Consider the following 24,204-nt stretch of genomic DNA (forward strand, 5'->3'; position numbering starts at 1 on the left):
ATGGTGCCAGCATCCCACAAACCAAAACCCACTTCCATAACACTGAGACATTCTGAGATTATGACATAGACCATGGAACAATACAACACAGGAACGGGGCCCTTCGACCAACCTCGAGTACACGGGGGCTACTCTCTGGCATGAAGGAGAGTTACAAAGACCTCCTACGATCTCGTGTCGACCATGCTCAGAGTATGAGTCGTGGGCAAACTCGCCAGAACTCGCGGATTAGGTCGCCCAAGTGGGACAGGCCCTATACCCAGATCTTACCGCTGCCTCTTGCTCACGTGACGTCCAGAGCGCCGTCGGGTGGGAGAGCACAGTTTGTGGTGACGCCACGGCGCAGTCGGGCGGCGGCGCGCAGTGTGGGGGTGACGTCACGGCGCAGTTGCGCTCCGGCGACGAGGGCGCAGTTTGCAGTGACGTTGAGCGCAGTGTGTGTGTGTTGATGGTGGCGGCGGCGGCGCAGGCCGGGAGGAATCTGCTGAGCCGACATTTCGCAGCGCCCCGGGAATATGGTGTCAGGGCACAGGTGAGGGCGAGGGGCGACGATCGGGGCCTCGGGTAGCGGCTCGGCGTGTGTCTGGGGCCGGGCGGGGGGGGGGGAGGTGCAGCGGGGTCGAGCTCCCCTCAGCCCGGCCCAGGCTGCGGCCGCTCCCGGGCACCCACAACAACGCCCGCTCCTCGTACAAACCCGGCCGTGCAAACCCCGGGATACCTGTAGCTGCGGGCGGCCGCTCCTGCCAGGGACCCGGGGACCCTGTAACAGTCGCCCGCGATCCTATGGATGTTGTCCCAAGAATCTGGGACCCTGTTCCCGAGTCCCCTCGGCGACGGCCAGAAGGGCCGCAGCAAGTAACCGCACTCAGAATGCTCTCTGCGGGTAATCCCACCCCTGACGCTAGCAGAGCGTCTGGACCCATTCCTTCTCTCCAGAGATGGTGCCAGACCCGCTGACAGCATTTTGTGTCTATCTTCGTTGTTAGCCAGCATCTCTGCAGCTCTGTAGGTATAACCATTCCCAAAGATGCCATGGGCATGAGTCCTGATGCGGTTTACATCTGCATCAAATCACAAATCATGGAATTAAAATAAAAAGTGCAAATTATGTATAGCAAGAATTTGGAAACCCTTAAGAATTTATACTCTCTAAATGGATCGATTGTAATCATGCATTTTTTCTCTGCTAACTGGATCACGCTTTTCACTGTACCTCGGTGCATGTGACAACAAACTAAACAGAATTTAACTTTTTTGCAGCTTAAAGAATTTCCGCCTTAAAATAACCTAAAAATAAACTTTTGGTTCAAGTCTGTCAGGGTATGGCTTGAAACATGAATTATGTCAGGATATCCCCTGACATGAAGTCTGTCAGGGTATCCCCTTAAACATGAATTATGGAATCACTCAAAATAAAAAGTTACAAAGTTAAGTATGCCAAGAATTTGGAAATTGCCAACTTATTGGTGCGGAGATGGGCATGATATATTTCAATCGGAAATGAAATTTAATCAACCCATGAAGGAGGAATTCTTAAATGTTGGAGAGTTGATTTTCCACTCAAAACTTGAAAATGTTTTATCAGATACTTATAAAATAATTTATGATGGGCTAATGTTATGTTTAGGGATGTCTTTCACCAACCATGGAAACGTTAACTTCTCTCACATTTAAGATACTGTCACCCATGTTATTTGGTGTTCTGTAACAATACATTATAAAGCATACATTTGATTATAACTGGTTTGCTACTAATTTGTTCTTTAATTACATAGGTAATGGAACAGATCTCTGAAATATTATCCTTATCCCACATGGCAGTGACTGTAACTTGCACTTCTGACCTCGGTTGTCAAATGGGAAGTGAATTTCATCCCACAATTCTCCATGTATCTTCCGTATCATCCAGCTCTTCCTGAGCCAAATGGACTGTAGTTATATTCCTGCTCCCACTGATCTGTCAAGCTCAGTTTTATGCAGAGATAGACATTTATTGGGTGCTGCTTTAGTGACACAGTAATCATAAAGCAATTGAAATGTTTCACGCATGCCTACATGCCTAATGATGTTTTAGAGTCTTCCTTTAGTTAAGATGAATCAATGTTATTGAGCAAATAACTAAAACATACGTCGTCTTTCCGCTTGTCTTAAATGCTCTTTAAATATGATTCTTGTTTATTTTCATTACAATTAACTTATTCTTTAAGTATGTAGTGAATCATTAAATTTTACTTTTTGCCACCTCAAAGTCTCTAAACCCATCAACTGATACGCTGTTGAATTAATTATTACCAATAATGGGTGCTTGTCGATCGGTGAGCCAAAGGGCCTGTTTCCACTAAACTAAACTGCAAATGCAGCCTTACCGACGCCTTGTACAACTATGTCATTCCCTCTTCTGTATTTTAGTACAGGCCCCTATGGTCTTTTTGAAAGGCTTCACTAATATATACAGATGAATAAATATTTATGACACTCTGGAATTATGCTAAAGATAGCAAATAGATATATCAAAATGTATATGATATTTTCAGTTTTTCGATTTAAGCCAAGCGGAAGGACTTATGTATGTTTTAGTCATTGGCTCAATAACATTGATTCATCTTAACTAAAGGATATTTTGTTCTTGTTGTAATTATGGTGTTTAAGATTATTTTAAAGTATTTCTAAGATAAATACATTTTTTAAATATCTTCTCTTGGCAGGAGAGTCCAGGACCAAGGGCCGTAAACATAAGCGCTATCCAGAAGTGATGTCAGAAAGCATTTCTTCATAGAAAAGGTTCATTTAATTAAACTGACTCCTGTTGCCTTCAAATTCCTAAGAGAGAAGGGGTTTTAGTTTAATTTAGTGATACGGCACCGACTTAGGTCCTTCGACCCACCGAATCTGCACCAACCAGTGATCCCCGCACATTAATACTATCCTACAAACATTTGCCTGTCGGAAACCAATACCACTGTGTCGCTAATATTTTCAACGATTTAATAATAATAAAATACAAACACTAGGGACAATTTACACATACACCAAGCCAATTAAGCTACATACCTGTACGTCCGTGGGAGGAAACCGAAGATCTCGGAAAACTCACAGGGAGAACGTACAAACTCTGTACAGTACAGCATCTGTAGTCAGGATCGAACCCAGATCTCTGGCGCTGCAATTGCTGTAAGGCAGCAACTCTACCGCTGCACCACCGTGGCCGCCCACAAACCAAATGTTTATGTGGGTGGTAGAATCTGGGGAGTTGATGGGAAAGTGGGAAGATTCTCCCTTCCTATTAATCTATTTTACTCTTTTAACTTTCCATAGCTGTATCAGTGTTAATGATTGTTGAACTAATGCTGAAATTCATGCTGAAGATCAACATTTCTCCTTGGTTTGGTCCTTGTGAGATTCACAGCACCATACTATGTGCCTTAATTTGCAGGCATTTGTTGATCTCCTTGGCCTTGCTTTGGATATTTCACAGTAGAAATTCTAACAGTTTGTCATGCTACAAGTACTGCTATTGTCCGATCCAATGTGACCCTGGTGTGTACATATGTTGATTAAATGTTTCCTTGCATTTTTATTTAGATCTCTTATAGTCCTGTAACTGAAGCTCAGTAATTCAAAAATTAAATGTTTTACAAAAGGCTGAATCTTTCATTAGGCCCCATTCAAAAATATTTTGTTCTATTTACCTTATGAATATTCAATATTTTTGTTGAATATTTGTATCCGAATTAAGAGAGCTGGCTGAACCAAATTAGTGTGATTGTGTAAGAATATTATGATTCTGTTTCCTTCCTTGTCAGTTGTAGAGCAATCGAGAGATACAATGCACAGAGGTCATTTGACCCAATAGACATCCATTTACACTAATCCTATCCTAACCCATTTAAATCTTCCCACTTTCCCATCAACTCTCCCCAGATTCTACCACCACACTTGGGGCTGTCCACTGTCATCCATTAATTTAGCCTGTGTGTTTAACCCGTGTGTTTTGGGGAAGTGAGAGGAAATCGGTTATCAGATTCCTTGTGATTTAAAGTTTCTAAACCCAGTTCTAACAAAAATACATTTCAACTTTATATTGCTTATTTCAAACCAGTGGAGGATATTTATTATAAAAATGAACTTGATATAGGTGAATATTGTAACTAATGGACAAATAGCAAAACACTTTTAGGATATCTAAAATGTTTGCGGTGACGTTAGTAACAAAGTTTTATAATGACAAATTGCATGGCATTATTGACATTGTTTTCATTTTCTTCAGATTTTTTGAGCATTTTCTATAAATGGACCCCAGCAGCATGTCATTCATTGAAGGAGTTGGTGATGAAGTTACAGTCCTGTGCGGAATAGTCTTCTTGCTTCTGGCACTTGTTCTTGCCTGGCTCTCCACACATGTTGCTGATCGTAGTGATCAAATATTCGGGACCATTGTCACAACGGGGAACACTTCATTAGTCAGGCTGAGCAGCGTCGAGCGATACGTGGCAAATGCAGCAGCACCCGAGGCAGATGAAGCCCAGTCAGCATCTGCCCCTGCTGAGCAAAAGCCAGAGGAAGAAAATGATTCTGGGCTTGGAGCATCGCCTGGAAACAATGGACCCACCAATGAGCAGGTGCCAGTCGAAGGGGCTTCCGGTTTAACCGATGCAAATATCGATCCTCTTTTAAACATTCAGGGTCTGCGCAAGCGAACGTCAACCAGTGGGATTAGTACTGATGAGGGACTGGACCCTGCAATGCTTGAGAACTGTAATGCTCGTACACTCACAGTGGATAGTGTTGAAGAGGGTGAAGGGCAAATTAAAGTGAGGCTGAAATTTTTAAATGACACTGAAGAGGTTGCACGAGTAAAACCAGAAGATACTATTGGATTTCTAAAGAGGTAAGATATTTGTAAATTAAATTCATGCATGTTCTCTCTCTGACAGCCTGGGTTTCCTCTGGATGCTCCGATCTCCTTCCACTTCCAACAGACTTGCAGGTTTGTAGGTTGATTGGCTCTGTAAATTACCCATTTTATGTAGGGAATGGATGATAAAATGGAATATGTAAAATTAGTGTGAATGGATGATCATTGGTCAGTATAAACTCGGCGGGCCGTATGGCCTGTGTCCATGCCATATCAACCTTTGCTAACTGCGATATGACAGGTTTTTGTCCTTTGGTAACAGGTGACAGAGACAGAATGTATACAATTCTAATGGGGCTTGACAGGGTAGACAAGGTTTTGTTGTACTTTAAGAGAATGACAAGATGAATTTAGTAATGATAAGGGAAAAGGTCAGCCAAGATCTCCACGCAAGGAGAGTAGGGACAAGGAGCACAGTGACTAACCTATTTTCTATTTTCTATATGTTGTTTCAAAAAAGTATGTCAACAATGAGGTGAATGACAAGTTGATGTAGTTACAGTCATGTTTCAAAGAAGAACATTGGAGACCAAAAGACTAAAATTATTGGAGGAACACTATGGATGGCGGCAAAGAGATAGTCGAAATTTCGAGTTGAGACCCTGTATCAGAACTAAGATGTCAACTATCTTTGGGCAGCACAGTAGCGTTGCTATATAGTTGCTCCTTTACAGCGGCAGAGACCCGGGTGCGATCCTGTCTATAGGTGCAGTCTGTATGGAGTTTCCACGTTCTCCCTGTGACCGCATAGGTTTTCACTGAGTGCTCCGGTTTCTTCCTACACTCCAAAGACATGCGGATTTGTGGGTTAATTGGCCTCTGGAGAAATTGTAAATTGTCCCTAGTGTGTAGGATAGTGCTAGTGTACGGGGTGATTGCTGGTCATCGTGGACTCGGTGGGCCTGTTTCCTCGCTGTATCTCTAAAGTCTATATCTTTGCCTCTGAAGATATTGCCTGATCAATTCCAAATTCCAGCATTTGCATCTCCTGTACTACATTGGAGAGGAATATTGGGAAAACTTTCTGCTCTTAATGTTAAAATGCAATGTCATCTTTAGTGTCCATTAAGCAATGGTAATGTCACGTGGCTTGAATTTAACATCCCATAAAAATAATTATATCTTCATTCAAGCAGCTCTGTCAACCTATTTTTCTGAAATTGCAATTTAGAGTATGTATTCACATTCTTGATTGAGTATTGAATTCATAATTTTAAAAATAGTGTCAAGCAAACAGTCAGTCAGGAGACATAAGAGACTGCAGAAGCAAGAATCTGGAGTAAGAAACATGATACTGGAGGAACTCAGCGAGTTCAGCAGTATCTGTGGAGGAAAACGAACACTTCAGCATAGCAAAAACATCCAAACGTACACTGCAAGAATTTTATTGAACAAAAAAAGAACCACATGTCAGATGACCAGACGTTTGATCAAGGAGGTAATATTTAAAGAATGTAAAGGAGGAAATAAAAGTGGAGGTTAAGACAAGACATTCTTCAGCTTATGACCTCAATAGGGGAAAGCACAGTCACTAATAATGGTATGATGAAAGTATGGAATGAACAAGAAGCTGGAACTGGAGTAACAATGCAAGGGTTATAAGACCAGAGGTGGTTCTAGGAGTTCAGGGAATGGATGAGGCCATGGTGGGGTTTGATAACAATCAAGTGATTGCCTGGAGCCATTGTAGGACAGCAACAGCTGGGATGACTCAATCTGGAGAATTTGTATGTCTATAGTTAATTAAGATACCCAAAATATTTAAACGCCTCGATGATGGAGACCGGTTATTACTTGTTTGTTCTTTCTGATGACCACTGAATTCCGACACTCCCATCCCATTAGTCTACCTATATTGCATGACCTTTACAGTGAATCAGAAGTTTCCCTTCAGGTACGAACTGCTCTTTCTTTATTTAAGTCTTCAGGAACCTCATTTTATGTGAACGCTATTGGAATCATTTGTGAACTTTCCCAGTGCCACCAATATCCATATTCTTTATCAGGCTTGGTATCTTATGGTTTCATAATTCATGGAACTTGTTAATGTCCTCGTGCCTATTTGTTTGAAATGACATTCAACTCAATTCTATGGTTTTAAATGAGTAATGATGACAATCAGCTGTAATTCATCTGCTAATTGATGCAATGACATTGAGGATGGATGAAAAGGAACATCAGTCACAGTTGGAAATACATCCATTGATTTGGCATTGGTTTACACATTTTCAGAAGACTATACAGTGCCCTCCATAATGTTTGGGTCAAAGACCAATCATTTATTTATTTGCTCAAGAAGGAACTGCAGATGCTGGAAAATCGAAGGTAGACAAACAACAACGTTGCCTATTTCCTTCGCTCCATAGATGTTGCCGCACCTGCTGAGTTTCTCCAGCATTTTTGTCTACCTGCCAATTATTTATTTGCCTCTGTACTCCACAATTTGAGATTTGTAATAGAAAAATAAACACGTGGTTAAAGTGCACATTGTCAGATTTTAATAAAGACCATTTTTATACATTATGGTTTCACCATGTAGAAATTACAGCAGTGTTTATACATAGCCCCCCCCCCCCCCCCCCCATCCCCATCCCAGGCCACCATAACGCCTGGGACACAGCAATGTCATGTTAATTAAAGTAGTCATGTTTAGTATTTTGTAGCATATCCTTTGCATGCAATGACTGCTTGAAGTCTGTGATGCATGGACATCACCAGTTGCTGGGTGTCTTCTCTGGTGATGTTCTGCCAGGCCTGTATTGCAGCCATCTTTAGCTTATGGTTGTTTTGGGGGCTAGTCCCCTGCAGTTTTCTTTTCAGCATATAAAAGGCATGCTCAATTGGATTCAGATCGGGTGATTGACTTGGCCACTCAAGGAATGACAATTCTTTAACTTTGAAAAACTCTTGGTGCTTTAGCTGTAAGTTTGGGATCATTTTCTTCAGATTCAATTTAATTGTCATTGTCAGTGTACAGTACAGAGACAACGAAATGCATTTAGCATCTCCCTGGAAGAGCGCAATAGCAAACGATTTGAATAAATAATAATAAGTGTCCGGGGTGGGGGGTGGTGATTGGCAGTCACCGAGGTACGTTGTTGAGTAGAGTGACAGCCGCCGGAAAGAAGCTGTTCCTCGACCTGCTAGTTCGGCAACGGAGAGACCTGTAGCGCCTCCCGGATGGTAGGAGGGTAAACAGTCCATGGTTGGGGTGAGAGCAGTCCTTGGCGATGCTGAGCGCCCTCCGCAGACAGCGCTTGCTTTGGACAGACTCAATGGAGGGGAGCGAGGAACTGGTGATGCGTTGGGCAATTTTCACCAGCCTCTGCAATGCCTTCCGGTCAGAGACAGAGCAGTTGCCATACCATACTGTGATGCAGTTGGTAAGGATGCTCTCGATGGTGCAGCGGTAGAAGTTCACCAGGATCTGAGGAGACAGATGGACCTTCTACAGTCTTGCTGTAGAATGAACCGCCGGCCAATGAGTTTTGAGGCATTTGTTTGAACGAGCAGATAGGAAGTGTCTATACACTTCAGAATTCATTATGCCACTATCATCAGCAGTTGTATCATCAATGAAAATAAGTGAGGCAGTACCTTCAGCAGCCATACATGCCCAGGCCACAACACCCCCACCACTGTGTTTCACAGATGAGGTGGTATGCTTTGGATCTTGGGCAGTTCCTTATATCCTCCATACTTTGCTCTTGCCATCACTCTGATACAAGTTAATCTTCGTTGCATCTGTCCACAAGACCTTTTTTCCAGATCCGTGGTTGCTCTTTTAAGTTCTTCTTGACAAACTTTAACCTGGCCATCCTATTTTTGCAGCTAACCAGTGGTTTGCATCTTGGCAGTGTAGCATCTGTATTTCTGTTCATGAAGTCTTCTGCAGACAGTGGACATTGACAAATCCACACCTGAAGAGTGTTTCTGATCTGTGTTTGGAGATTTTTCTACTTTATAGAGAGAATTCTTCTGTCATCAGCTGTGGAGGTCTTCCTTGGCCTGCCAGTCCCTTTGTGATTCCAAACAGTTGATTTTGGTAAGCCTAAGGTTTGGCTGATGACTCTAACAGTTTTATTCTTGTTTCTCAGTCTCAATAATGGCTTCTATGATATTCATTGGCACAACTTTGGTCCTCATGTTGATAAACAGCAATAAAAGTTTCCAAAGGTGATGGAAAGACTAGGTGCTGAGAGCTCTCTTATACCTGCATGAAAGAGGCAATTAAACATACCTGAGCAATTACAAACACCTATGAAACCGTGTGCCCCAAACAATATGATGCCCTGAAATGGGGGGGGGGGGGGGGGGGGGACGATGACGACACAGCTGTGATTTCTACATGGTGAAACCAAGCTGTATAAAAATACCCTTTCATAAAATCTGACAATGTGTACTTTAACCACATATTTTCTATTACAAATCGCAAATTGTGGAGTAGAGGCATATAAATAAATGATGAGTCTTTGTCCCAAATATTATGGAGGGCACTGACTGTGTATTATGTTTTATCAATTGGAATATCAAAAGGAGTTGTGATGGTTGTTATTTTTAAAAGCCTTGGGATTATCTATTCCATTATTAATACAGAGATATTTAACACTCTGTTTAGCATTCCACTGCCAGCTCTTTATCCTCTAAAAACGCATGTACAATTAGCACTTTTTTGCTAACACTATCATCAAAGGACAAATTTCCATTTTACCAGAAACAGTTGTTTTTTGTTAAAAATATTTGATTACCGGAAATGATAAGCTGTGTTTTTTAATGTAAACAGATGATCATTCTGCTGATTTTTTTTCCTTTGTTTGGTTGGGTGGGGGGGTGACGCTACTCTTCTTAAATAAATACTTGTCAACGAAGTGACATCCTAGACAGTTCATCAAATTTAGTAGTACTAAAATGTGAAATATTTAGAATTATGTTAAAATGGTTTCAAAAGTTATGGAAATCAATTGTTATGGATTGTTCAAAGACCGTACTGGAGGGAAGGATTGATAAATCAAGGTACGTAACTTGAACAAAACCATTTGATGTAGGTTTCCTGTAGCATGTGAATGGCTAAAATATAGGAATGTAAGGCCCTCCAATTTATATTCCTTCAACTTTACGGGGCCTGAGTCAATCAGACTTTGGTAACTTATTCTAATGCTGTAAGGATCTGGAGATATGCCATACACATTGCAAGATCTTACCATTAATAAAGATGTTGGAGTTAAATAGATCAATTTAGTATGAAAGCCAAATTATAACTATGTTCTAGCACACATGTACTAAAAATGAACCACGTTTCTTTGCCTACGCTGGTCACAATTTGGATAGTGGAAGATTCATTTGGTTTCTACACTTAGTTTAAGACTTGACATTGATTGCTGTCTGCAACCCTGTCTAAAAGCATCTCGACATGGCTAATGATCTTCTTCACACTGGGAATTGGAACAAGGTACAAAAGAGGGGAATGTCGGTTTAAAAAAAAATGGAAACCGAAAGTATTTTCGGAAACAGAACTTTTTTTTCTTCTTGAATACAGCTTTGTTGGTCAGCATTTTTCTGCTTATTTATGAAAATTATCAACTAATTTTCTGTTTCGTCTCCTTATTAATGTTTGTCCCTTCTCCCTGAATTCCAGCAAATATTTCCCAGGACGAGAGCAGCAAATGAAGTTCATTTACCAAGGCCAGCTTCTGCAAGATCAGTCCCGCACTCTTGGATCACTCAACATCACAGATAACTGTGTCATCCATTGTCACATTTCACAAACTTCATCCTCCCCAGGCCCTGCTGTTTCTTCTATGGTGGAGCAGAACCAAGCCGCCCTTAATGTGGGTAATCTGATGATCCCAGTTTTTGTCATCATGCTTGCTGTAGTCTGGTACTACCGCATTAACTACCGTCAGTTCTTCACTGCACCAGCCACAGTTTCCCTGGTTGGTGTTACCGTTTTCTTCAGTTTTCTCGTGTTTGGCATTTATGGTCGATAAAGGCACATTGATATTTTCTCATTCTTCATCATTGCTTATCCAACCCAACTGAATGTGGTATCACTGGTCAATGTTGAAATCAGATGTCATGTGGAAACAGTGTATTTTTTAAAACAACAAAAGTAAACTAGAGGTCCAGTTTAGCACTGATTTTTGCCAGAATACCATGCTGTTGGCTATTTACTAGCATTTAATAGAGATTTTAAAATGAAGTCTAGCTAGGAAAATGATTGCAATTAGTTGAATTTGGGATGGGAAATTTTACTGTTGATTTATGAGGTTACATTGAGCCAGAAAACATTTCACACAGCCACAGCCAGCTTCATGTTAAATGCCATGTAAGTATCCCCCAAACAAAAATTCAAGGATCTGTTAACACTGGTAGTTTAATACGCATTCAGTGAATAGTGAACTGCCAATATGATTAATCAGGTTTCAAATTCATGGGTTATTGTCAAATTGCCTTTGAATATCAGAAATATCAAGGCCTTTTCGCAGTGAAAGTGGGTGTGATTAGATTTTATTGTGCCAGCCTGTCAAAACTCTTATCACAAGCCAAGCACATGTTTATCTGGATTTCCTATATTTACAGTGCCAGTGGTTAGCTGGTAAAGCCTAAAGTTTGTTTATACAAAATGTGGTGACCATGTTACTGTAAAATATGATATACGGAATCATTGTACAAGCAGGCAAAACCTTAAGTGGACAAAGGAGGTTATTTCATGTTACATCTTAACGTTGGTTTTCCAAAAGCCAGGGAGATAGTTTAATGCCACGGTAAAAGTTGTTTTTTGCTGTCCACAACTGCTCAATGCCTTTATTAATGGCAGTTGGCAAAGAAGCTCAACAAATTATCAATTCTACGAGTTTTACCCCCTGATTTTTTGAATGTCAGGCTATGTAATATTTACATGATTTTTATAACTGCTTGATCATAAGGTGTAGCAATCATTGTATTTGCATTATTGTATTGAGATGTGCCCAATCTCTGGTTTGTTCTATGACTGCTTTCCTGATCATGTATCATGTTATCCTAAAAGACACAGTACTACTGCTGTTAAAAGTTCAGAGAGGGAAGGCGAGGAGAGTAGCTAGCCACTGCACAGATCAGACTGCCCTTTGGATAAGTTCTACAACCAGAAAAAAAAAAGCAGCAAATTTTTAAAGTAGACTTTAGGAAAGAAAATTGTTTAATTAAGTGTTGTTCAATTATCAAAGAATACAGGGATTCAAACTGAGAAACCTACATAGAGCTTTAAAAAAAAATAAAACAGCAGCAGAGATGTACCAGTAGTTTGAATGCCCTTCACAAAAGTTAAATCTGCACCTTACATGGTTCAGTGTTGTAGAAAGGTATAGTTTGTCTAGATTAATACTGTGAGTTATTTGTGCTTCTCACTGAGTCTAAAGCTATGCAGGTTGCAGCAAATATTGGCTGAATTGATTGATGCTTAGTTTAATATTCAGACTTTATATTAAATTACACCTTCATTAAGAGTTGTATCTTCTGGAGATTTTTTCTCAATAAAACAAATCAAGACTGGTATGAGCCTAAAGTAAATGCTTCAAAAAAGGGAGAGTACATTTGTAGAAACGGTGTAGATAGGTGCAGTACATATATGGAAATGTATGACATCAAATGTACATGGAGGTAATGTAGAGAGGGGCTGGACAGTGGATTGGGATGCACACTAGTCCGTGAAAAGAATAGGCAAGTGGATGTGTGGAGAGAGTTGCCAGTATCTCTGCTGCTTTTATAGTTTTTTTTTAATTGTTTGTGCCTTCAGGATTTTAAAATATTGCTGACATTTATTTTTTCAGATCTGTAGAACAGACCTGTCTTGTGCTAAAGCAGGGCACTAGGTTATTGGATTTAAAATCTGTAACTTTTCTGAATTGTTCTCCCTTTTGTTTCAAAATAACAGCTCATTGAATGTAATTAAATACAGAAACCAGTTCAGAGTTTGTGATTCATTTGTTTGTCTTTATAATGCTAGGAATTAGTATTGACTCAGTAATGCTACTGGGACTGGGCTTGATCAGAGATGATACGGAGAAACAGACAAAAGATTCAGTTCAACTGTACACCTTTATTTACACTGAAGCAGCACGTAGTCACTATGGATTACAGAAATATACAGTGAACCAGCATTTCTGGGGATATGTATGAAAAATTAAAACTCAGGGCCATAGACTGATTAACAGATATAACTGCATGCATATTTCTGTATCACTACACGTCACAAAGAACTGTAAGCCAAACATCTTACACCATGTTGTTTTCCCCTGAAAACTCGTGATTATACACATCCTGCTGAAACCTGCATATAAATGCCAAAACTTGTGGTTCCAGTTTATCAGCCAAAGACAAAAATTATTGGGGGGCTATGTGGCTTTCAGCATTACACAGCAACTCGAGTGATTCCCTGCTTCCATACAATGCCGATACAGGATGTTTACCAAAGCAATCTTAAGATTTCATCAAGTACAGAGGAAGTCTTCAGTTTTTATGAAAGTCACATCTGCTAAATACTTAGTAAGACTGTATAAATGCTGTATATCCCACAGCAAAGTATACATGGCTACCTGTAACCCTCAGCTATAAATAGCAAATCTGTAAGATCACCCTGTGCTTCCACGCTTGTTAGGTCTGCAAGAATTCTGGCATTACTACATTGATGAAGCTTGCTGATTTTACACAATATTCATTAATAAAAATAAAATGAACATCAGTCTGTGTCAAGTACTTGCGTACCTATCTATGTATTGACTGTGTACTGACATAATTAACTAAAAAAGAGGAACAGCATTACAAAGCAGTGTAGATATGACTGGCAGTGTTAAAAAACTCAACAATATATGGTATAGAAAAGCCTGTGCCAGTATCTCAGATCTGCAGAGGGAATGAGTATTTCAGGATCCTCAGTTCCAGGAGTAAACCTTCCGTACCAATGAAAAATGAACATCAATATTTGTCATGTGGTAAGATGCATGTGCTGTTTGGTGGCACACTGTTTGTTGTGCTAAACATTTGTATTAAATAAATCAATATTCTAAGTGAGGTGCTGCATGCAACATAGCTACCTCTGGGTAGATAGATACGGCACACATTTAAAGAATGATCTTTCACTAATTGTGCACTATATGTATGAATATTTAGATTTTATTTTGCCTAGGCATAATAGAATTTGGTACAACAAAAATAAAGGATCAAACAAGTTATAAAATATAATTTTTAAAAATCCTAATATTGAGGAGACATTTCCATTTTCACATTAGAGACAAGTGCCCATAAAACCTCAGTTTAAAAATCAGCCTAACCTGGAACTGCCATTACTGTTCCATTCAGAATTAAACATAGACAAAAAAAATACAGGCTTTTAAAAGTATTTAAAGCCATCCAACCCTTAAACTGTTACAACAGTTAGGAGGATCATGGTCTTCATTCAAATTGCTGAGCAATTTTATATGTTCCAACCAATTATATTCCCCATGTTACTGACTCACAAATTATATAATCAATAAATTGACAAATTAGTCTGGACTGCAGACATCATGGGCAAGTTACACTATAATGTCTGCTGCCCTATGAATAGGCAATTGCTTGCATTCAAGATGGTGAACTCTTAGATCCTATGAAAATTAAAACTTGATGTTGACAAAATTGGGACTGTAACAAACATCTGATCAGCATCGAGGTATTGCACTAGAAAGGCACATTATCTCTTGCTACAGAAGGGAAGACCTGCATCTTTGTAGCACTTTTCACAACTTCAGGGCCTCCCAAAGCTCCACTACTGATCAAGAGTAGATATTTCGCTATAAACTAACACACACACACACACAGGCTTACAGCTGCAATTATGACTGGTAATACAATGGATAGCCAGTGACCTCTCTGACCAGCAGATGGTACACCAGCCTATCCGACAAAACACTTGCAAAGACAGAAGATAAATCATCACTTCCTTGACTTTAAAAGGGATCCCAAATCCCAAATGCACGCATACATTTGTTTAGACAAATGAACAACCCTTACAACTCAAGAACACCCATCTGACTATTTTAGTCTGCTCCAATTCTCTAGCCCAAGATACAGGGAAGCTGCAAATTACAACCTGAATCACAAGGTAAAATATAAAAAATCCAGAAATAAATGTGTCAAACATTATCTGTTTAATTGAAATTCATCTAAAATCTCTTTAAATAAAATTGTTAATATGAAAAGCAAAGACGACAGCTCCAATGTACTTACCTGCTGTAATCTTATTCATACAACCTTAACGAGGCAAAAATATTATAGCTGTTATATTATAGCTACTGATATCCAATTATAAGGCATTTCCCATGCTCTGCAAGGATCCAAAACAGAATATATTTGTCCATCAAAAGTAGACTAGCCTGTTTGCATAGCAAGGATTCATTCTGTTGCATTCACTCCTTGATTTATATTTTGTTTTTATAGTCAAGATGCAATGAAACTGGAAGCACAAGTTTTAGTCATTGTTACATAATGATTCAAAAGAACACGCTCAATGTGCTACACAGGTCAGCTGGCTACAACATAAAATACAAATGCAAGGCATTTGCCAAATTCATTCATGATTTTCTTTTCATTTTCCTCTCTTTGAAATCTACAACATATCATTCAGTTTCATCTGCAAAGCATTTCACAACGGTTGTGTTGGTTCTTTTTTCAGGGCCCTGAGAAAGGGCCATATCAAGTCCAGAAGAACCCTTCAAATCCAGCATACACACACAATCAGACGTAAAGTGCAATGTTTTTTTTAGTGTTGGGCAACATCATGCTGCTCGGCAGGAAGCAGCACGCAGATAATTTCTCCCAACCATTTTAATGTCAAATGGCTATTGAGACCCACCCATGTTAAGTTTGTATATATATTGGGGGGGGGGGGGGGGGGGGGGAGATTTCCAGCTTCTCAGATGTAAACAAAAATGAAACGTCCAATTTGGTCCCACTGGCAAAAAAAAAAGACATGCTGCTTTGAAAAGTTATGACAATTAATGGTCTCCTTCTGCAACTACCCCTCAATCCAACTTGGATATCAATTTCTGTTAACCAATGTCGCATTAATAAGATTGGAAACAAGGGCAGTCTCACAAACAATCGACTGACGTTTTCCAACGTGAGATGCAACCATCTGCGCTGATCCTATTTGATCCATTAGTTCAAAAGAAAAGGACCAAGGCATCCATGTCATGACGGCAAACAGGCTGTAATGAGTTGCCAACTTACCAACTCGGTGTTGACCAAAAGGGACTTGATAGTTTGCTGCTGTCCATCCATCTGCCGTGCTGCTTTGACTGTCTAACCATGGCAGCCTTGTGCCTCAATTCCAACTGACAAGTGGCAAAAGAAAATGACACTTGTGCCCAGATTGCATTTCAAATTCATGAGACTCGTGAGAAGTCCTTCAAGATCTTTGTTTCATTAAGAAATCAATCATTGTCCATATCATATGATCCATATTATAGAATTTGCTCAGCCATCATTATTCAAATAATGAAAGGCAAGGCCATGTTTGAGAATAGTCAATCCCTTACAAACCATAGTCAATAGATGCTTTGGAAATTGTTACAAGATTAGACATAAATACCTAGCAGTATTTAAACTAATATTTCAATTGACTGAAGTGTGGAGATTTAAAAAGGTGCAATGGACAAATTGAAATATTTTTGAATTACAGTTCGGATAAACTAGCAAAGATATCCGGCTTGCGATGCTGATGTTATTCGTCAGGATCATTAGATTAAATCCAGCCGTGAGAAGCATTTTCACACCTTTCTCGATCGTCGTAGTTCATTTGTTGCACTTACCATGGTGACTGTCCTGCTCTCCACAGCCTTTATGAAGAACACTGCAATCAGAAAGGCTAACCTTTGATAAATACACAGTAACGTTATAAAGTTACACAGTGACTAACTTGCCCTCGCACAATTGGCACCACAAATGCTATGAGCAGCACTCTGACATCACAAAATGTTGCAGTATAATGGGGAATAGTTGCAAACTCATAGCCAGATCTGGCATAATGAGGGATTATAAAGGTGTATCTAGAGGCAAGTCAGAAATGAGTGGCAGCTTCAGGCATGAGTTTTTGTCATTGAGACCAGGACACAATTAATGCAATCAAACAGCAATATTTCATCAGCTTTGTACACCAGCAAAATCCCTCATTCTTTGTATAATAAATAAAAGACAATGTCAACCATCATGGAATGAAGCCTTCAGTTTACAGGACCACGATCATCCAAGGCTCAAGTACGATCTTGAAGCGAATCCACTCTTCTCAGGAAGTGGGTGGTTCAATGGTCATCTCATCAAAGTAACCGCAGATGTGAAACTTGTTGAGACAGAGTAGGAGAAGAAGTAGCTCCATTTTTTCAATTGATGTCATCATATATACTAGATGTGGGTGGAACAGGTGCTTTCAGTTTCTTCTTCTTACTGCCGCTCATGCCAGGAGCACTAGGAAGTCCTAGGTGAGGCTTCTTTTTTTTGCTCTTCTTGGAATCAGAATTGTTGGTACCTTCACATGCAGCAAGAAAAAACTTGTTAGCAATGTGTTTCATCAGATACATGGTAATTTTTTACATTTCTACAACAAAACTAGCAAACCGTCTATTATGCAAAATGCAGAGTGCTGGAGGAACTCAGCAGGTCAAGGCAGCATCTGTGGAGGGAATGGACAGCCGACGTTTCAGGTCGGGACCCTTCGTCATTCCAATGCAATGGGTCTGTCTCGGCAGTCCTGCTTGTGGATTTTGGGAAGGAGATTGAAATGGGTATTGGAGAAACTTTAAGGTCGGAGGTTTTGGAGGGAAGATCACCGGAGGTTTAGGATTAGATGTATTAATGACAGAGTACAGTGAAAAATTTTGTTTTGCATGCTATCCAAACAGATCAGATATACAATATGATACCACAATCAAGTCAAACTCAAGTACAATGGATCACATCCCTCACCATGTCAAAATCATCCTGGCACAAGAAGAGAAAACAGAAAAGAAGTGTGGCAATTCCAGCCTTACTAATTGGAAAACTAACATCTTAGACAATGCTCTAAAGTGGGCACCTCCAAAGGATGCATATCTAGTTTGTTGGTGTTAGATTAACCAGTCCACACCAACCTTTAGTATGATAAAGAGCACTCACTTGCTTTGGAAGATGCGGAGTCAGAAGGTGAGATATCTGAAGTGCCATCCCATTGTAGTCGGCTCATAAAGCTCTGACTCTCTGAGGCATCGTAACTCTCATTCTCTACAGTTACTTCAGATTCCGGAAGGGATCTGAAATGAAGCATAAGACACTCTGAACCCACAGCGCTGTTGTAATGTCACTTAGGCCAATCCATAAACAATAATGGAGCAGATGGAGATATTTATCTGCTGATTGATTAATGCAGGAACACAAGCTTTGCTTCCTTCTTTGGAACAGCCGGTGCTGCTGCATTGAGATTGCAGAACCAGCAAGGCTTGGAGCTACTTCACTTAAACAAATCTGCTTCTGAATAAGAAAAAAGGCCATCGGAATCAATGAATCATGGAGTCATAAAACATGGAAACATTGCCTGCGCTGACCAATAACCCTTATTTACACTAATCCCCACATTACTTTCAACTCTCCCTAGCTTTTACCGTTCACCTATATACAAGAGGCAATTTAAAGTGGACAATAATTTACCAATCAGGTCAGTGGGATGTGGGAGGAAACTAGAGCACCAACTATACCAGTGCTACCCGACAAACCAACCCTTTTAATATTCCCAATGCCATTTTTAAATGTCCTTCTTCCATTAATCCAGAATATTCTCTCTAAAGGTGGGGGTGCTGCTAGCCGGCTGCCCTGCCAGCAGTGTGTTGTCATTTTCAACTTTTTTTGTTGTTTTAGTATGACCCAATGATGTGTTTTTAATGTTTCTCGGTGTGTCTTGTGTGGGGGGGGGTAAGGGGGAAACCGCTTCCGCTTCAGTCGCCTTTCCTGGAAATGGGCCCGGAGCTTCAGCAGCAGATGCAACGTGGACTTTTTCCAACACGCAGCCGGCGGGCTTTCGCCCGGGGTCGCCAGAAGGGAGTGCGCCGATCACTGGCCCGCTGAAGCCTGAAGCCGCGGTCTGCGGAGCTTCCAGCTGGAGCGGCGTCCGGAGCCTGGGTTCCCTCATTGGGGACCCCGGAGGAGAAGAGCTCCGACCGCCGGCCCGCGGCCTAAATCAGCTTGAAACAGCAGTCTGCGGTGCTTCTAATTGCGGGCGCGGCAGGGATTTACCATCCGGAGCGGGATCCCTCGCTGGGGATCTGCGGGTGCGGTGGGGACTTACCATCCGGAGCGGGATCCCTCGCTGGGGATCCCTGGAGAAGAGCCCCGACCACCAGCCTACACCATCTTGAAGCCACGGTCTCCAGTAGCTTCAAGTAGTCCCATTTGGGACTTACCTTGTCTGCACATCTGGCCGCCCGCAGTGGTGACTGCGGAGGTTGGTGGGCCCGACCACTGGGGAAAATGGAGGAGGACTGACTAAACTTTGTGCCTTCCACCAGTGATGAATGCTGTGGTGGATGTTTTGTGTTCAATTTTTATTGTGTATTGTGTGTTTGTTTTTATTGTACCGCTGCTGGCAAGTTCATTTCACTGCACTTTATTGTGCATGTGACGAATAAATCTGACTATTGACTATTGAACAAACATCTCATGAATCCACTTCTGCTGTAATGGCTTTTCCACCAGCTTATTTCACAACCCCATTATCCTTATTTAATTACAACAGTATTAGGACATTCTCTTCATCAGAGGAACTTGATAAGAATAAGAACTGCAAGAAGAAACTGCATAATTCAAACGATTTTCACAAAGTACCAGTCCCATGTATATATAATATAGCCTCTGTATATAATAGTGTAGGAAAGAACTGCAGATCGAAGAGACACAAAATGCTGGAGTAACTCAGTGGGCCAGGCAGCATCCAGCATTTTGTGTCTATACATAAAAGCAGGAAAGGTGTCCGTTATTGTTGTTTGTCCATTATAACTGAGAAAGGTACTATCGTCGTATGCAGTATAAACAAATGGCTGCAGTTGCTCGTTAACATAAAAAGCGCTGAACTAACTCAACAGGTCAGACAGCATCGCAGGAGAACATGGGTAGGTGATATTCCGTGTTGGGACCTTTCTTCAGATTCTCGGTCTGGGACTGGTCTTGGAATCTAGGCGACTTGACATCCACAGCCTGTTGGGGGCCGGGGGAGCGGCTAGGATAGGCCGGAGTGCAGGGCAGTGGCAGTAGGCAAGGCTTGGGTGGCTTGTGTGGCGGTAGCAGGCACAGTATTGGAACGGTCAGGACAGAGCAGGCAGACCTGGGAACAGCCATGACAGCGGCAGCAGCACTGCGAATGTCGTACAGGCAACTATGGTGTAGGTCCGTCCGCTATAACCAAAATCAGTTATGAAGAGGTCCGTTAAAACAAGCAATATTGTATTATGGTGTCACATCTGAGCAACTTTAATTTAATTGAGAATTAAGACGGCTGAGGGGTGGAGTTATAGAGTTGTATGAAATCATGAGGGAGACTAGATAATGTGAATACATAGAATCTTTTACACAGGGTAGCAGAAAGAGGACATCTGTTTAAGGTGAGAGGGGAAAGATAGAAAAGGAACCAGAGGGGCAATGTTTTCACTCAGAGGGTGGTGAATATATGGAATGAGCTGCCAGAGGACTTAGTTGCGGCAGTTATTATAACAACATTTAAAAGATACTTGACTAGGTACACAAATATATAACATTTTGAGGGATATGAACCGAACATTGACAAATGGGAGGAACTTGGATGGGGCATCTCAGTCGGCATGAATGAGTTGGGCCAATGGGCCTGCTTTCATGACATCCCTGAAAGATGCCATTCAAGAAGTTTTCATAGGAATGGCATTATCAAATTCCATTGTAGTTTCACTGTTACTGTATCAATTCCACCACCTCACACAATTGGACTTACACTGAAGATCCCAGGAGGTAGACCCGTACAGATCGCCGCTGCTCATCTGTGTGCTGAGGACACCGCAATGACCTAAAACAAACATTAATCAAGCTGTAGTTAAACGGGAACATAACAGGTACTGCACACATACATCCAAGATGGACACGAGTATTACTCCATGGAGTGAGTAACTTTGCGGCTCAGGCAGCACCTCTGGAGAAAAGTTCTGACTGTCCACAGGAGCTTCTCCATCAGATAAGCCCATCACATGCATCATCACACTCACAGCAGTTAGAGGCAAAATGACACAAAGTGCTGGAGTAACTCAGCAGGTCAGGCAACATCGCTGGAGAACATGGATGTAACGTTTCTCTTCTTCGGACTCAGAGGCATTTCAATCCAACATGTCCATATTGTTGTTTACATTCCTCACTGAAGACTACAGCTCGGCGTTTAATACCATCATCCCTTCCATGCTGGTTACCAAGCTCACGGAACTGGGCCTCTGCGCATCTCTCTGCAATTGGATCCTCGACTTCCTCATCCACAGACCACAGTCTGTTCGAATTGGCGGAAACACTTCGTCCTCAGTAACAATTAGTACGGGAGCACCTCAAGGCTGCGTGCTCAGCTCCCTGCTTTACTCACTCTATACCCATGACTGTGTAGCCGGACATAGTGCGAAATCCATTATCAAGTTCGCCGACGACACCACTGTTGTCGGACGAATCACAGATGGGAACGTGTCAGAGCATTTACTACAACACAGATAAGTGTGTCCATATACCATAATATAAATATAAACACACATGATTAAATAAACTGATAAAGTGCAAATAACAGAAAATGGGTTCATAATAATCAGAGTTTTGTCCGAGCCAGGTTTAATAGCCTAATGGCTGTGGGGTAGTAGCTATTCCTGAACCTGGTTGTTGCAGTCTTCAGGCTCCTGTACCTTATATCTGAAGGTAGCAGGGAGATGAGTGTGTGGCCAGGATGGTGTGGGTGATGGTACTGCCAGCCTTTTTAAGGCAGCGACTGCGATAAATCCCCTCGATGGAAGGAAGGTCAGGGCCGATGATGGACGGCAGTGTTTACTACTTTTTGTAGTCTTTTCCTCTCCAGGGCACTCAAATTGCCGAACCAAGCCACGATGCAACCGGTCAGCATGCTCTCTACTGTGCACCTGTAGAAGTTAGAGAGAGTCTTCCTTGACAAACAGACTCTCCGTAATCTTCTCAGGAAGTAGAGGCGCTGATGAGCTTTCTTGATAATTGCATTAGTATTCTCGGACCAGGAAAGATCTTCAGAGATGTGCACGCCCAGGAATTTGAAGCTCTTGACCCTTTCAACCATCGACCCGTTGATATAAATGAGGCTGTGGGTTCCCCTCCTACTCCTTCCAAAGTCCACAATCAGTTCCTTGGTTTTGCTGCTGTTGAGGGCCAGGTTATTGCGCTGGCACCATATGGACAGTTGCTCGATCTCTCTTCTATACACTGAATCATCCCCATCAGAGATACGTCCCACAACAGTGGTGTCGTCAGCGAACTTGATGATGGAGTTCGCACTGTGACCGGCTACGCAGTCATGAGGATAGAGTGAGTAAAGCAGGGGGCTGAGCACGCAGCCTTGAGGTGCTCCCATGCTGATTATTATCGAGGCTGACACATATCCACCAATACGAACAGACTGTGGTCTGTGAATGAGGAAGGCGAGATTAGTAACTAGCTTGGAGGGGATGATTGTGTTAAATGCCGAGCTGTAATCAATGAATAACAGCCTGACATATGAGTTTTTGTTGTCCAAGTGGTCCAGAGCGGAGTGAAGGGCCAGCAAGATCGCATCCACCGTTGATCTGTTGTGGCAGTCAGCGGACTGCAGTTGGTCCAGGTTTTTGTCGAGGTAGGAGTTGATTTGCTCCATGATCAACCTCTCAAAGCACTTCATCACTACCGGCGTTAGTGCCACTGGTCGATAGTCATTGAGGCACGTCACCTTACTCTTCTTGGGCACTGGTATAATTGATGCCCTTTTAAAGCAGGTGGGGACCTCAGACCTCAGAAGTGAGAGGTTGAAAATTTCCGTAAAAACTCCAGCCAGTTGGTCCGCACAGGTTTTTAGAACACGACCGGGTATACCATCAGGTTTACAATCGGGTCAGTCATTATCTTATTAAATAGCAACACGAGCCAACTTTTGCTGCAAAGTAGCATGTATGTCTGTTAGCCATTGAGAATCCAATGCTTGCATGTTTTATATGTGTCATGCAGCATGAAGACAAGTGCTGCTTCATTTGCTGCAGATAGAATTGAACACTAGCAACCATTGGCAAACATCCATATCTATAACCTTACGATGGAAGTTCATAGATGAAGAAAATGAAGATGACTGGACCTAGTACACTCTCCTGGTATAATTGCCACAACAATTTATTTTTGTAAAATATAACCAAGTCACTGGAATTTATCGCCTTGGTTTCTATTGACCAAGATGATTGTGATGAGGTTTGTAACCATATTGCCTTGCAAAACAGGCTGGTTATGATTATTTGGGAGTATTTGCCATTTAGCTGTACTATTGACGACACATTCCATCAGTTTGTTTATGACTGAGAGAAATGCCTGATTAGATTTGTCCCGATTTTGGTGAACATGACAAACTTGAGCAATTTTCTTCATTGTGAGGTAAATCCCAATGCTAGAACTCCACCATCAGGTTCTTCAAACCTGAAGGTACACAAAAATGCTGGAGAAATTCAGCGGGTGCAGCAGCATCTATGGAGCGAAGGAGATAGGCAATGTTTCGGGCCGAAACCCTTCTTCTTCAAACCTGAAGAAAGGTTTGTCTGTTCATTCTCACCACAGATGCTGTCTGACCCACTGAATTCCTCCAGAACCGTATTTTGATCAGGCTGCATTGATTGTGAACTCGTCAACCTAAGCAAGTATTTGTAGCTCTGCTGGTGCTGTACATCATTATCCAGCATAGGTTCCTAAGTCCCACACAGTAAGTACAATACCATCTATTGGCCATTATCACACCTGCAAAGTCAGGACCATAATCTTTCAAGTTCAGTGTTCGACATTTATCAAGATTTTAAATATTTCAGGTATTCCTCTCATTCTGTGACTTTTAACACATTAATTGGCATTGCAATAATGAACGTTCCCACCATCACTTCTAATGATTCTTGCATTTTTTTCCAACGTGCCTGCAAATTTATTTCTCAGCACATTGTTTCTGCACTCATCTAGGCTTCATGCCTTAATATTTGATTTGGGGGAGGGGAGGAATTTTCTAGTCACAG

The 24,204-nt window shown here is 41.4% G+C and overlaps 2 protein-coding genes across 7 annotated transcripts in view; one reads left to right on the plus strand and one right to left on the minus strand.

Annotated features, from left to right (window-relative positions):
• Window positions 1-378: 378 nt before the first annotated feature.
• On the plus strand, window positions 379-12,859 carry tmub2 (transmembrane and ubiquitin-like domain containing 2). The gene is made up of 4 exons (XM_055657308.1): window positions 379-532; window positions 2,706-2,781; window positions 4,268-4,888; window positions 10,551-12,859. The coding sequence occupies exons 3-4, from the start codon at window positions 4,290-4,292 to the stop codon at window positions 10,900-10,902; spliced, it is 951 nt and encodes a 316-aa protein (XP_055513283.1). The 5' UTR covers window positions 379-532; window positions 2,706-2,781; window positions 4,268-4,289; the 3' UTR covers window positions 10,903-12,859.
• Window positions 12,860-12,972: 113 nt separating this feature from the next.
• Window positions 12,973-24,204, minus strand: part of atxn7l3a (ataxin 7 like 3a) — a 39,148-nt gene continuing 27,916 nt past the window's right edge. For all 6 annotated transcript variants that reach the window (XM_055657307.1, XM_055657305.1, XM_055657303.1 and 3 more), the window contains 3 exons: window positions 20,913-20,984; window positions 18,080-18,213; window positions 12,973-17,453 (listed from right to left, as the gene is read on the minus strand). In XM_055657307.1, the coding sequence (XP_055513282.1) occupies window positions 17,308-17,453; window positions 18,080-18,213; window positions 20,913-20,984 (352 nt within the window). In that variant the 3' untranslated portion in view covers window positions 12,973-17,307. The remainder of the gene's footprint in view (window positions 17,454-18,079; window positions 18,214-20,912; window positions 20,985-24,204) is intronic.

Source organism: Leucoraja erinacea, chromosome 27 (assembly GCF_028641065.1).
Source record: "Leucoraja erinacea ecotype New England chromosome 27, Leri_hhj_1, whole genome shotgun sequence".
Classification (NCBI taxonomy): domain Eukaryota; kingdom Metazoa; phylum Chordata; class Chondrichthyes; order Rajiformes; family Rajidae; genus Leucoraja; species Leucoraja erinaceus.

What these genes read in the sequence shown, in the direction of transcription:
- tmub2 (XM_055657308.1), top strand. Translation starts at nt 4,290, where the DNA reads ATGGACCCCAGCAGCATGTCATTCATTGAAGGAGTTGGTGATGAAGTT. An exon ending in ACTATTGGATTTCTAAAGAG is followed by an intron (nt 4,889 to 10,550) that starts GTAAGATATTTG and finishes CCTGAATTCCAG; the next exon opens with CAAATATTTCCCAGGACGAG.